We start from the raw sequence: 15,861 nt of genomic DNA, 5'->3' as shown, positions 1-15,861 counted from the left end.
CATCAAAATCCGTTTAATAATTTTTGCGTGAAAGACTAACAAACATCCATCTTGATGGCCTCGATGGTCTAGCGATTTAACACAATGCTTTAATTCCGATGGTCGCAGGTTCGATTCCGCGCACAATACCAACAGTTTTATGATTGTTTCTATCGGTCTAGGTGTTCTCTATGTATGTTTTGTATGTATTTGGAAAAAAAAGTATCTATCAATTTATATCAGTTGTCTAGTACCCATAACACGATATCTGCTTAGTTTGGGACTAGATGGCGCTGCGTGATTTATCCAGAGATATTATTATTTGATATTATATTATACTCATATAATATCATCATCATATAAAATCATCGTTATGTAGATACCATAACGGCCATAGTCCCGGATGGGGTAGTCAGAGACATTGTTACTTGTCGACATCATAATAAACGCAATACATTTTTAATGAATAATAAATAATGTTGCACCATCGTTAATGGTATATGCTAGCGGGGCACCAGTAGAGGTAGATTGAGCCTCATGTCATGTCAGGTCAGTTAGAATATTGTGGGAAATTACCACAATTGTTTCCAAGATCAGTTGGAAGTCAAAATGACAGTACATTGCTACCAATGGGGTCTCTATTGCCCATTAATACATCATCTTTCTCCATACCTATTTCTTTAACAAAGATAGGCACTTTAATCTCACTCATTTCAGTCGCCAAACAGCTTGCTTAGTAAGCTGTATTTTGGTTGAACGTCAATCTATCTGAGTGTCTGTTTGTAATATTGCAATAACCGTTTTTTACTACATGCATATGAATATAAAAACAGTACATACAACAAAATACCATTTTTTACAATTTTTGTCTGTCTGTCTGTTTGTTCCACCTAATCTCTGAAATGGCTGGACCGATTTTGACGGGACTTTTTTGCCAGGTAGCTGATGTAATAAGGAGTAACTTAGGCTTCTTTTATATCAGGAAACATCATTTATTTAAAAAAATAAAGATAAATTCCACGCGGACGAAGTCGCGTGTACATCTGGTATTAAGTAATATTGTACTTGTATATACATATATGTGTATTATAACTACATTCTATTTGTATTGTTATTTAACCAATCTACTGATGTATGAGTCGTGACTCAGGAGAGAAATTGAAAGAGGCAAATATTATCATCGTTTCCTCTCAATTTATATACTCAAATATTCTATATGTACACAAAAATCTTCACTTATTTCCAAAAAACAGCCATATTTATAAAATTAATACTAAATTTAAAGAAATGCTTGCTGTCCCAAGTATCGTATATAAAAAGACAATAGGTCTTTTACTCATAAAATATTAATACCCATTGTCAAATGGGTATAAAATTTTTATAATAGAATACCAAAGGATATACCTCTAAATAAATTCAAATCATCTGTTAAATCATATTTACTGAGCAATGCCTAATTTTCTCACTAAACGATTACTTGAATGAATCGATTGTTGGCCACCCGCGGACCATTGTAAAATGTTCTCATGCAGCCAAAAACCGTATCAGATGGTGATAAATTGCGAGCTCTATCACCAGATCATACCTATCATAAGATAGTATTATGAAAACAACGACTACTCTGTCAAGTCATTCGAGACATAGACGCCAATATAAGCATAAAATGTAAATAAAATGGCTTTTAAAAAAAATTAAATTCAGTTGAGTTTTTTGCCAGTTATTGTCAATTGAATCTGTATACTGAACTGCGCGGTAGAAAATAATTATTAATATAAAAAACTTGACATTCATAAGCGGGTGTACCCCCTTATAAATGTCAAGTTTTTTGGCCTACATGAATAAATGATTTTTTAAATTTGAATAAGTGTATGCGGAAGAAAGCCACGACAGCGCGGATCTGTGCGGTTTCAGAGGAACCGCACTGATCCGCGCTGTCGTGGTGCAGTTCATAACTCAAGTATACTTACGTAGTGCTCTACACTGCACTACAATGTATGTTCCATACATACTTAGACATATATTGTAGCCTAAATATAGTTTGAACTTATTAATATCTAATGAAGAAACCTTGTAACACTCACAAATTAGCGCAAGGACGGGTCAGTTAGTTAATGGGTAAGATAAATGTAGAAGTATCTAATAAGACATTACTATAAGCGGCTACTTAAAGTTATTAGTACTACTTAGTTATTTATATTAGGCAATTTAACCTCAGCTATATCTTGCCGTAGATTATATATAGGCTCTGCTTAACCTGAAATATTATATGAATGTATGCATGGATATTTGTTGCCCTTTCACCAAAAGAAAACTACGGACGGACCGATTTTTAATAACTTTCCAATAATATAGTTTGTATACATCAGAATAAGACATAGGCATACTTTTAAAAGATATTATCTAATCTGGCGAAATGTTTATTTTTCTAACTACTATAATGCTGGCCGTAGCTGACCTGACAGCTTCTAACGTAAATGGGGACGAATACCGAAGCATTCTAAACCCGTGGAAGGACTTATGAAGCGGCTAAAAGCCAAATCCTGTCTGACCATTACGAATTTTTACATACATATATTCTTATTTGTGTATTTTTGTGTGTTATTTCTTTCTTTTGGGGGGAAGGGATGGTTAGCCAAGTTTGGTCCTATTGCTAACCATGTAAGATCGATCCCTTTGGTAACTGTTTAACTTTGGACTTCATCTTAATACCAATCATCATTGACTAATGCCCTGACAGGGAATACCTTTAGCATAGGCGAGTACATCATTACATTAGCACCCCTAAAAACACTGTAAATTACAAATGAATAAGTTTACACTTTTTTTTTATTAGGATTTTCCTATCTCAGGAAAAAAAGGATTCGTACAGTCATTCTCTTCAGTAGTATATTTTTACACTACGATTTAATTCATTTTCCGAACGAAAATATCTTGACACTATTTGTCATTCCACGTGTCAGTCATCTATAACAATTGTGTTGTCGGGAACACATTTTTTGTGTGGCACTATTTGTTTTTAATTTATTTATTATTTTGTGTTTTCTTTAGTAAAAAATAAATTTGTATTGTATAAATGTTTAATATGAGACCATCGCCATCTCAGTGTAATAAATAAAATAAATCTCTTTAATCATTTATTTGTTTAAGTAAAATAATAGATTCGAAATGGTAAAACAGTACACAAAATGTTTTATAACTGTAGGCACAACTCGATTCGATTTACTTGTAAAATCTATCTTTAAACCGTCCACAATCGACGCTCTGAAGCAGATTGGCTGCAAGGAAATCACATTTCAGATTGGTAACAGTGATTTTGAAATAGGTAAATACGAGAGAAATGGGGTTATAATTGACGTATATCGGTTTAAGGACTCTATTCAGGATGATATGCAAAATGCTGACCTTGTTATAAGTCATGCTGGTGCTGGAAGCTGTTTGGAAGCTCTGGAAGCCAACAAACCACTATTAGTTGTAATTAACGAAGACCTAATGGATAATCACCAGCTAGAACTGGCAGAGCAGCTTCAGATTGATGGCCACTTGTATTACTGTACATGTGACACACTGGAAAGTACATTGCAAATGGTGGATTTTACATTATTGACACCATTTCCTAAGCCTGATACATCTCTGTTTATAAAATTCTTGGATGATGCGCTTAGAGTTAAACAAAACATAGATTAAATTATTATTTTTTTAAATTGAATTTATTTTATACCCACATTTCTGTTACTCACTATTTTAGAACAATCGATAAGAAAATAAATATTGTAGGGTAAACAAATTTTATTCAGATTAATTTATATGTTTAATTCATGTAAAAATAGGAAGAAGGTGATTGTTAATAATGGGGAAATTACCTGACATAGTAATCATGATCATTGCTAAGAATATACTGTGTCAGGTCGACCTCCACACAGTCCTGTTGTATGTAATTAAAAATAGTCATATTTATAATATTAATTAATATGTATAATTGCCATCTCATGTGACTGTAGTGAACTACGAGTTAACATAAAACACCTGTTCTGATTATTCCATTAGTTAGGACCTATTTATATTAGAAATACATTATGAAGGGATTTAAATAAATTTAAACTTATATACAATAATTTCATTTTATTGGAAAAATATACATCATTTACACGAACTCTCAGAATGAAACAGGATAATTTAAAAAAAACAGGAATATTACATCATTTACACAAACTCTCAGAATAAAATAAGAAAATAAAAAAAAAAACAGGAGAACAATTTACAGAACAAAGAGGGAGAGAAGGAATTACAGCACAAATAGCCTTACATTATAAATATATTAAACTAATTTTTTCGCCTCGAAGAAACTCTTCAAATGTGTCATCTGCCAATAGCCGATGCCAACTAACACAGCAGTCTGTAGCAAACTCCACCAGAGTACACGCTGGTTTGTGCTCTCCGATGTCTGCCTGAAGCGCTCCTCACGATGCTGGAATAATATTGGTCATATTTAATGTTACACTCTATCTATATATACCTTTATAACGGCCTCACTGTTATCATGGTGATCTAGTGGTTTGGTACACTGCTTTACTTTCTATGTTTACTGTTTAATTATCGCATGGTGCAAACATTTGTATTCATGAGTATGATTATTAGAATTGGTCTTAGTCTTTTCTATGTATCTTACATATGTATTAATATAAAAAAAGTACTTATATCAGTTGTTACTAGACAACTGATACAAATACTTATTTTTTTTTTCATAACACAATCTCATCTTAGTTTGAAACTAGATGGCATGGATGTGTGGGAATGCCTATGCCAAAATATCTAGTTTGTGAATTTATACAATACTCACAGTAGAGTTATGAATGAACTCGTAATAGAAATGATATATTGCCAAGATATAAGTTATCTCATATTAGATATTATACACATTTACTATTAAATTGAATATATTTTAAAACTACATGAAGCAATTAATATATTTTTTTATGTAATTGAAATGCCAAATAAGATGACATCCTACATAATAGAAAGTGTTAACCATGATTTAAAAAGCATTGTTATAATATAATAATAATAATATGATTTCTTTATTTCTCCTCACAAACATGATGGCAACAATACATGTAGTATTCTTTATAGTAAAATACTTAAATGTATTATTTGAATTGATTTGCTGTGAGAAGCTGGTCTTAAATAGGCATAGCAGGTAAATTGCAGGTTGTCCACACACACACAGACATAGGCCCATCCATTATGGACTATTATCATTTGATACCTGCAATTTGCCTGACTTATACCTTACCTTTCATCTGAAATTACACTTACAAAGCAAGCCTAGCTACAATTAGCTTTGGTGATTAGCTACGATTGAAGTACCCCTGCTAATAACTTTTTAGACTTCTTACCATATTATCTCCATCACCCTTATTTTCACAGCCTTATAATATCATTCATGTTTAATTTGGCTTTTAACCAAATTCCACATGAATAATTCCGATATCATCATGTTCTTTCATGAGAACCACAAAACCATCAAGACAAACATATTAATTAAAAAGAATTATTATGATAACTAATGTTGTTCTAATCTATTTTTATTTATTTCTTAGAAATTTAGTCCTGCCATTCCTACTGTACCCTAAAACTAATAACTACATCACTTCGCCAGTGAGCAAATTGTCTTAGCCATACTATCTGAAGTTGTTCTAATATCAATCAATATAATATAAAATAATGTACCCTTTGGTAACTCTGTTCCTTGGTGATCTGATGCACCTGGTCCACCAGCTGCCTGATCCTCAACTGCAGCTCTGTCAGTTTATCTTTCTGTGCTACATTGGCATAATCTACAGCATGCTCCCCAACTTGAATGTCCAAATGTACCTATAATTAAATAAATACAGTTATACATTCTGACTCAATATAATTAGTAATTAGTCACTCTGAATATTATTAATGTAAGTAAATGTCTGGTTGTGCCATAGTGTCTAAATGCTGAATGGATGTCAATCATGCCTAGTTCAGTTCCCAGGCTCATATAAACACAAATTGTTTATGAAAATTATTTGAGACCTGTAAATGGTTGTGGCTAAATAATATTTATTATTATTATTGTATGTCTCATTTTCACAACTTTTCCTGGTTTATTATTATTAAAGAGAGACTTTTTTTAGATGTATCTAAAAAAAGTCCAGTAGGTGAAATGGGAGACAACATTTTGTATTAATATAATACATAAATAAATAAATCTACAAATCTAATTCCAAATAAATTGTCAATATGGGTAGAAAGACTAAACACATTTCACAATAACATATTGTAGGGTATTATTATACTATATTAATTGTCTGATAATGTAAAAAATTAAGCTATTCTCAATATACAAAGAAATTGTTTTACTGTTTGATTAATAAATGTTTTTATTCTGTAGAAGTTTTTATAAGTGCATATTATGATAAACTAATTCTAAAAAAAACAATTTCTATATTATACATATAAATTCAATTATTATTTTAAATGAAATACAAATGTAAGTAAAGATATGTAAATAATATTAAATTATATGTTATAGTTAGTTATAATAATAATAATCTTATGTTTGCGTGCCCTAACAGGGTCCATAATGATCTAAAACTAATTATAAACATCTTTCATTGTAATATTATGGAATGCAATAAATATTAAGTATTGAGTATTGATAATTTACACACCTTATTAGTCTATGTGTAGGAAAATTTGCTGAAAATTTGTAATTGTGAAAAGTGACTCTTATGCAAATACTGATTTTTGTAAATATTTGAAAAAGTCACTTCTCAAGTTTATATATTAATAGGATTTATAATCTATTATTATTTTTCCTCATTACAAATACTAACTACACTTCAAAATTACATACATATGTGGCACAATGTTCAGTCTTTTGTTGACACACATGAAAACTGTTTGAACAATCTGTATCCACAGCTGTATACTAATTGTTACACTGTCACAATCACATTGTAAAAGTACTAATTGTAACAATACGAAATTTACTTCACATCTTTACATACTCCATAAGTAGTGTGAATTCTACTCTAAGTCCACAGTTTAGGATGAGGCCTAAATAATGTTATTAATTTCACAGTTAGTATGTCATGGCTTATATAATTATGAGCATTTAGTACTTAAAAGAACAATAACAATAATTTAGATAAATAAACATTATAACCATAAAATTATTGTAAAATATCATAATACTTACTCTTAGTTGTGAACCACTAAACCAAGATGTGCTATTGGAGTACATGCAAACAACATGTTCACCGGGAATAGTGGAGGTGAATGAGATCATCCCTTCAGAAGAATACACCCGCGACAACACAATACGATCATTTGGGTCACGAACTTCTACGTGCATGCCTATACCAGGGGTGGATGGCATGAACCCGCCCGACCGCGGATCGTACAACTGCACCTTATAATTTACTGAAAAAACCCATCAGTTACATTAAAAGACAATTCAATCACACTTTTAGCTGATTTTATTTTAATTTTATTGAATTACCAATAACAGTCGTGTCATCCGGTATTTCTTCGATAAAACATTTTCTTTCGCCTTCTGCTATATGGAAATATAAAGCTGAGGTCAAGTTTATTAACAGTAATAGTGGTAGAAAAGATAATTTAATAAACTCCATATTTATAGTAATAATTTGGAATCGGCACAATAAAATTCTATATTAATATTTAGGAAAACCAACATCAACCAGTTTCATCCATTGACAGTAACATGTATTAATAATGGGCTGACAGTTTACTGGCACGTCACCTAATCGAATCAAAGTCAATCTCATTCTGCCGTCAATCTACTTAACCGTAGATAAAATAAGAAAATATGTATAATATATACGTATATGTAAAAAAAATCTCAAAACAATATTATATAATATTATTAGTTCTGTTCTCATAAATGGCAATCTGTATAAATATTACAAAACAATTTACACATATCTATATAGTTTGTGAATAAATGTAAACTTATAGCCGTGATCTGTGGCATACAGAAAGAACGTAACAGATAATGTAAGTGAACCTTAGAATTGTATAATCTGGGGCCATAGTATTGTATACGTCATACCATACACGCTTTATACACAAAACGGCAATGTAGTAGTGATGTCCTAAGTGTGTAACAATCGATACATTTAAAAATGTTTAAATCAAAATCAATTTCAATAATACTAACGTCCGTAGATTTTCCACAATAGAAAATAAGTGCACATCTTTTGGGAATATTACATACACAAGTTTTCCATAGAATTCTTTTTGATATCGACTACCGGTCAGTAATTTATAAACTAGTGACCCATTTTGAATTTCTGTGGATCGATATGAACTAAAATAATAATAAGATTGGCCAACGCGATTAAAACAAATATTTGCTGTTCTTCTGTTAATCTGAAGACAAAATTTGTAATTGTGTTGTTTTTCCTAATATTATATGTTGTTTCTCATAATATTTATAGAATATTTTGCCCTTAATATCTATATTCCACTAACATCGATAACTATTGGCATCCCTATTCCTAACTGGATTCAAGTTTACTACAAATGTCTCAAAATAACAATTCATTTTTTCTACCTCTTTTTGATCTTAATTTTAGTAGTTTCTTAATTCAGAAGCTACATTATTAAGTCACTATTTATACTGTTATAGTTCAAAACGTTTTCTTTTGACTGAGTGGTATAAAATTTCATCAATATGGACCCGTTCATAATTGCAGCTATAATCAGCGCTGTAGTAATTATTGTATTATTTATTGCCATCGCTAGAGCTTCAAAAGTCAAAACTCAACGTAAGTACAATACATTGATCGTCATTTGAATACAGATAAATACACTTGAATAGCGTCATTACCTAGTTATTTACTATTCGATTTCCACCCCAAAGGCTGTGAGTTCAACTCTAAATGTGTTATATTTTTGATTAACGCTCTAGCGATGAAAATATCAGTAACAATCCAAACATAAAACAGTATCATATCTATATTTTAATTATAGTTAATAAGAATATCTGTAGTAATCCTACTAATATTATAAACCCAAAAGTTTGTGAAAAGCAAAAGCTACTGAACGGATTCTGATGAAACTTTACAATATAATATAATAATTGAAATGTTTTTTTTATGCCCGTTGAATGTGACTATGGTAATTGACATATTGTAATTATTATTGTTAATACTATTATTATATATTGTTTTATGAACAGCTGCAGCTAGGCCGAGGGCAGTTGCTCAAAGAGATGGCGGCCCTGGGAGAGTACAAGCGGTTAGAAATCAGAGAGCACGGATGAGAGCTAATGGTATGGTTTATTTTGTAATAATTTCTACTGTACTTAGTGACCCGTAATAATAAAGTAAATTTATTATCGGATCACCACTAAATGATTGAGAGATCTTAATGAAATATTTCATGAGAGTACTATTAAGGTCTTACCGTTCACCTATTAAGAGGCCCTGGGCACATTAGGATAATAGGGCCCTTATAACTATAGTAATAAAGCACTATTTTGTTAGAATAGACAAAATCATTTTTGAACATGACTCTTTAGAGATGTATATGGGGATGTCCTACCTTCAAAACAAACCAGGCAAAAATAATTTTAATTTGTCCTTATGTGATGAGGGATTCAAGTTCTTGCTAGATATTTATTAAAAAATTAACAAAAGTGAACAAATTGACCATAGTCAGTAAGCATTTGCAAATTTAAGCAATTACTTACATTTAAGCAAACTACATTTAATAGTAATGTATAATATTTTTACATTTAAGCAAACTACACTACTACTAGGATTATCAGGCGAGAGTAGAGTAGTTATCTGTTATCGTTTGATAATGGAATAGGGATTAGACTAGATTAGGGGCCCCAATTGATGGATAGTATGTGCCCATTGTGCCCAGTGAGAATGGTACTATTATTATGGTACCATTGACTGTGAGACCAATTACAGAACTTCTCACAGACACTATAGTGTCCAATAATATTTCAATAATAGTCCAATAATTAACTCCTTTGCAGATAATAGGATGTACATCTTATAATATAAAGTGAGAGGAAGAATTTGTTTATACAGTCTAGACTACTGAATCAAATATGATCAAATTTGTTATATAGATATATGGCACCTTAGAGATGGTTATGGAAATATAGACTGCTTACAACAGGGGATAATGTTTGTATGAAATTGCAGAAATATTGTTTATAAAAATGAATATTCTATACAGATGTAAAGATCAATAATTATTATAAACAATAGTTCATATGTATATATACATGAACAAAGATTTATTCTGTGCTTACAATTGAAACAAAAACAAAGATATATGTTTGTTCTTAAAAAGCATGAAATGGGGCTGTAAAGTAATCCTATGTTTTTCCTCTAGATTGACAAAATCCTGTTAATTCCAGACTTATTTTCATTATTTGAGTTCAATTATTTTTTAAGAAAAATTTACTATCTTAAATAATTTACTTACCCTAGTAGTAAAATTCTCCATGTATCTATTTTCAGCTGCACGAAACCAAGCAGTTGTGGAGGAGGAACCAGCACTGGAGGAAGATGCTCATGAAGAGGGTCCAGATACTACTCAAAAGGTTGAATTTGATGACAAAATGGGTGCCAAGGTAACATTTAGTTATTCAACCGGTTGGTTGTGTATTTAATACTTTGACTCTAATGAATTATTGCTATTTGGTAGCTTGTATTCACAATTTTTAACTTAAACATCTAACTTCCAAATGAGTATGATATTCAAAAGTGCTTAAATTTCAATTAAATAAATAAATAGAACAAGATTTAAGTTTAAAGGAAAATAGAATAAAAAAATTATTTACTTTTCCTTTAAACTTAAATTTTTAAAGAACAGAAATTAAATGTTTCTAATTATTATTATTTTGATAGTATTAACTCCATCTTCTTAAATAGAAAAAATTGAAAAACATAAGTCTTATCACTAAAAGCTGTCTCTTTTCGGCAAGCTACTGTCACAGAGTTGATTTTTCTTTTGATTTGTTGTGTGACATAAAATCTATATTAATTTTTATGTCATTTGTACATTAGAAATTTATACATATTCTTTTTCTGTTACTTTTCCTTACAGAAACGAGCAAAACTCGAAGCAAAATTGGAAAAGAAGAAAGCAAGAGAAGCAGAAGAACATATGCGAGAAATAAAAAAAAAGAAGGATGAAGAATTGGAAGAGGAACGTAGAAAAGCAGATGAGAAAAAAGAGGTCATTAACCTATGTTTAAATAAAAACCAATTGCCACATATATACTTAGCTGTACTACCTAGTTAACTAACATTGTTTCTGTTCTTTTTATCATTTTAGATTAATATATTTAATCAGTGTACTGTAAAGGGAAGAGCTAAAGTATTCATATAAATGATCCACACCCCTGCCAAGACACGCTAAAAATTATCAAGCAGATTTTATTTATGTGATTGAAATAGCAAACAAACTGACAACCGACCTGATGGTAAATGGTAACCGTCGCCTATTTACATGAACAGAACTAAGGACGTCACATTGTCATGTGACACTCATGCTACTACGCTTATGTATTGTTTTTCCTGAGGCCTATGACATACCTCTAATCCTGTAATTTCTCACCCTACAACCGAAAGAAAAGAAACTGCAACAATGCACAATAAAATAGGTGAGACTAAGGCCCCCGCATATACTACTTTTTACAGTCTACCTATGGATTTTACTAAAAAAAAGTAGCATTTCAAAATTAGACTTAGATACTATTGAATATACGAAATTGAAACAAATAAATTCAAACGATATTAAAAAATACGATGATGATTTTAAAATGTAGGAGGAAGAGCGACTCCACGAGGAATCGGAGCGTAAAGCAGAAGAAGAAAGAAAAAAACGCGAACAAGAAGAATATGAAGCCCTAAAAGCTGCTTTCTCTGTGGACAGTGAAGGTTTCGAAGAGAATGAGGAGCAGGATAGTGAGAGTTTACTGCGTGATTTTGTAGATTACATCAAGGCAAGTATATTGAATAAACTTTTGGATTTTATTACGAAAGTTTTGAATGGATTAATATGGATTGTGAAACCGCTTATGCTTACGGTGTATAGCAGGTCCAGTGAAGGATTATGGGATGAGAATGAAGTACAGTTGTCAGTAAATTTGCACATGATAGATAAACCAATGCGGTAGGGGGACAACGAAGAGGTAGTCTACATGGTACATAGTTACCAGAGTCAAAACCTTATTCATATATGTATATGATTAAGGTTTTGACTCTAAACTGGATTTGGAGAATTAAAAAAATATATATTACATATTAAAAAAACTTGATGTATTGTTTTTCTACGTCTGTATATACTAATGTTAAAAGTGCACTATTTTTATAACATCTGAAGTCGTCACTTCTAAAAGAAATTTAAATTAATTAGTCAATATATTTTTTCAGGCTCAAAAAGTTGTGTTGCTGGAAGATTTAGCAGCACATTTCAAATTAAAAACTCAAGCTGCTATTGATAGAATTAACGATCTTCAGACATCTGGTGAACTTACTGGTGTAATAGATGACAGGGGTAAATTTATATACATATCTCAAAAGGAACTAGAGGATGTTGCAAAATTCATAAAACAAAGGGGTAGGGTGTCGATCACAGAACTAGCAGAGAGTAGTAATGAATTAATCAATTTAACCCCAGTCAGTGTACAATAATAATTGTAAGATATCCAAGTTGTTACTACTTTGTCTACTGTGTAAATAAATGTAAATGTGAAAAAAAATAAAGCAATGTTAATACAAAATTTATTTATGAGATATTTAAAGCATTTTTATTCATCATTAACTTCATAACCAAACATATCCATTCCTTTCTCCAGTAAAAAAAGTGATGATTCTTTGATTCTGTCCAAAACTTCAATGAGTTTAGACTTTGTAAATACTTCAAACAGACACCTGTCATCTGCAGCAATTAGATCACTTAGTCTTAATGCTTCCTTGTGGTTATCAACATCATCACTACTCTGCAAAATTTTTAAGATTAGAATTACAACTTCTGGAATACAAAGACGTCTTAAAGTTTCAAGTTGTTTGTTCCTCTCCTGTATTTCTTCTTCAGTAAAGTTCTTAAATGTTTCACGTTCATTCTCATCCTGTAGCCATCCTGCAGGGAACAGTAATACATTGTAAAGAAGGTTCTTTGTATGTCTTGACTGATGCAATAATGCATTAGACCATCTTTCCTTTTGCTGTTGAACTTGAGCACATCTTTGTTCATGATGCACTTTATCAGAAAATGATGCATCTGGTGGTAAGGGCTCTACATCTTTAGGTTGGCCACTTATAAAATGTCTGTACCAAGTTGCAAAACTATCAAGTGCATCCAGATATGATTTCAAGCATAAATGCTCTCTCAACTCGGCAAAGGTTTTTTCAGCCTTATTTATGAAGTCGGGATACATCTTATTGACCCTACCAATGCAATCTAAAGCAGCATCTGTATTTCCAATGAATATAAATGTCCTTATCATGGCATTGCTGAGCCAGAGAGATTCCTTAAACTGATTGGGAATCAGTGACAGCCATTCAAGAGAAGATATCACTTTAGTGATCAAAGTTTTATCTTTTTCAACTGCTGTAGTTTGTGTGAATGTTAAATCCAAGTTCCCATAACCTTGTTGAATGTCCATTATAGCCTTCTTTATTGCTACCCTTGATGAAGCTGCAACATCAATTCCTGCATTTAATCCTGCACTGACAACACCTTCCCTATATTCACTTTTTTGGATGTGATCCATCAATTCTGCATATAATAGAATCTGTCTATCAACTGGCACAGTAGAAGTATAATAAGCAATAAGTTCTGGACATTCAATTGACCCATCAGTCAACTTATCAATTAATTGGGTTATATATTTCTCCAAAATTTTGTCCCCAACATCATGTAGAGGATCTTTACCCATTTGTCTCAATACTAAAATTAAATGTGCCAAAAATCTTATGAACCTTTCTTCAGCACTTTCGAGCCATTCCAATGAATCCTGCATAATGGCTCTGATTTGGCCAAGCATTAAATAACGTTGGCAGGTTTGATAATGTGACTCCTTTTTGCCATCCATTAAAGCTTTAACAGCATTGAAAAGTTGCTGTAAGGAAAATAATTCAGTTGTAAGCTCAGACTGTAAAAGGTCCATAACCTCAGATGTAGTTGTATTGGCATCAACAGTAATATGGTGTTCATGTAAAAATCTATCAACTCTTGCCTCAATTTGTACTCTCAAGTGAGCCCATAGTAAGTCTTCCCAATTTCCCTGACAAGCGGGTATTGCGCTAGAAAGATGACCACATAATATTCCTAAGGTAGCTCTATAGTGTACATTTTCTGTGGTATTATTAGCTATATTCAATGCGCACCATTTCCATAAATCTCTAGATGGGTTACCAATAATTTCTAATGGTGCATTAGGGTCATCTCTTGGCAAGTAATGCAGCAATATCCAACCTTGTAGTACTGCTCCACGCCATGCCTGACCTGCATTTATACATAGAGAAACCGCCTCTTTAAACTTTCCACATCTCACTTCAGTAAAGATCCTCTTACAAAGGTCATTGTCATCTTTCTGATCATCAGAGTGTACTGATTTTTTTTGACGTCTTGGAGCATCTGGGTCCATAGAGGTTATCATTGCCTTATTTTTCTCTTTATTAAATAAACTGGTTCCAACTAATAATTGATGTAGTGTGTTACTCCAATGGACATTATTCCCAATAACAGGTGCAGATGTGTTAGTGGCAGCTTCTTGATAAGCAGCCGTTGCTTCCAGCCAATCCACAAGCAATTGTAACAAACGTATCTCCGCGTCACTTTGATATAATGCATCTACAAGGGTCTGTTGCGATAATGTTTGGTCCGTTATTAAGCTCTCAATGTTCACTGGATGTTCCGCAATAGAATCTGCATAAAGACAGTGAAGCAATTTCCATGTATTCGCCTCCTCAGCCAACCAGTAATTATGAACATTGTACCGGTTCCAAGGCTCTACTAGTTCTAGAGAATCACAACAAACTTGAGCTAACCTCGCCAATGTGTCCAATACATCACTCGAGCGACTCGCTTGTATAATTTCAAAGAATGCTTCACTCAATCCTTCGCCGGCATTTCCCGAATTAACTAATATTGAAGACTCGTCCAGAACTTGTCTCAAACTTGTATCATTTAAATTCTTGAATATCGATGTTTCATTGAGTATCGGTGACAAATTTAAAGTGTCTTCTCTCTGTAATAATTGTCTTGTCCGTTTATTTCTTAATGATGTATTTTGTGTTGAATTTAATAACAGAAGACTTCTATCGAAATGTAATGCCATATTCTATAGCAATTACCGATTCTAATTATAAAAACAAAATTAAATTACAGAGAAATACAGTTGGGATACAGTCAGTGTTGCCAACTTCAGATTTTAGAAAATTGTCATCAAACAAAAAAAAATCACAAAGGAGCTAAAATTCTCTATCCTCATCTTTATCAGGAGCACATGGTATGGCTAATTGACCTGTCTTCACTAGTGCCCCACCAGTTTAAACCCTTTAAACCGCTAACGCAGACGTGATCATCACACCATTATCAATAATAAAAAAACATTATTAACAATCGCCTCCTAGAGAGAGATGGATATTTTGTAAGGATTTATATTTATCAATCGTCAATACGTATCTAATAGACGTCTTAACTCAAATAGTTAACAAATAGTTAATTTGTGATGTCTGAATATGTTAATACATACATCACAAGTTAATAGAATATAGGAAAAATAACATCAACCTTTTAATAACAACAGTTTTGCTTTCTATTATTTTATACATATCTAATACCATCATC

The 15,861-nt window shown here is 31.9% G+C and overlaps 4 protein-coding genes across 4 annotated transcripts; 2 read left to right on the top strand and 2 right to left on the bottom strand.

Moving 5' to 3' along the window:
• The first annotated feature begins 2,988 nt into the window (after positions 1–2,988).
• Positions 2,989–3,680, top strand: LOC131850939 (UDP-N-acetylglucosamine transferase subunit ALG13 homolog). The gene has a single exon (XM_059201355.1). The coding sequence runs from the start codon at positions 3,145–3,147 to the stop codon at positions 3,661–3,663; it is 519 nt and encodes a 172-aa protein (XP_059057338.1). The 5' UTR covers positions 2,989–3,144; the 3' UTR covers positions 3,664–3,680.
• A 443-nt stretch (positions 3,681–4,123) lies between these two features.
• Positions 4,124–7,723, bottom strand: LOC131850937 (transmembrane emp24 domain-containing protein eca). Its single transcript, XM_059201354.1, has 4 exons — positions 7,511–7,723; positions 7,208–7,431; positions 5,707–5,850; positions 4,124–4,444 (listed from the first exon to the last, which is right to left on the bottom strand). Exons 1-4 carry the CDS (start codon positions 7,641–7,643, stop codon positions 4,295–4,297), a joined length of 651 nt encoding a protein of 216 aa, XP_059057337.1. The 5' UTR covers positions 7,644–7,723; the 3' UTR covers positions 4,124–4,294.
• Positions 7,724–8,513: 790 nt separating this feature from the next.
• On the top strand, positions 8,514–12,795 carry LOC131850936 (DDRGK domain-containing protein 1). Its single transcript, XM_059201353.1, has 6 exons — positions 8,514–8,801; positions 9,215–9,307; positions 10,518–10,630; positions 11,107–11,238; positions 11,831–12,007; positions 12,438–12,795. Exons 1-6 carry the CDS (start codon positions 8,708–8,710, stop codon positions 12,696–12,698), a joined length of 870 nt encoding a protein of 289 aa, XP_059057336.1. The 5' UTR covers positions 8,514–8,707; the 3' UTR covers positions 12,699–12,795.
• Positions 12,772–15,453, bottom strand: LOC131850935 (nuclear pore complex protein Nup107). Its single transcript, XM_059201352.1, has one exon. The coding sequence runs from the start codon at positions 15,347–15,349 to the stop codon at positions 12,815–12,817; it is 2,535 nt and encodes an 844-aa protein (XP_059057335.1). The 5' UTR covers positions 15,350–15,453; the 3' UTR covers positions 12,772–12,814.
• Positions 15,454–15,861: the final 408 nt, after the last annotated feature.

Source organism: Achroia grisella, unplaced genomic scaffold, assembly GCF_030625045.1.
Source record: "Achroia grisella isolate CSIRO2021 unplaced genomic scaffold, CSIRO_AGI_Agris_v1 utg780, whole genome shotgun sequence".
Taxonomy (NCBI): Eukaryota; Metazoa; Arthropoda; class Insecta; order Lepidoptera; family Pyralidae; genus Achroia; species Achroia grisella.
The sequence above is the reverse complement of the archived record's forward strand: the minus strand, read 5'-3'. Positions and strand labels throughout refer to the sequence as shown.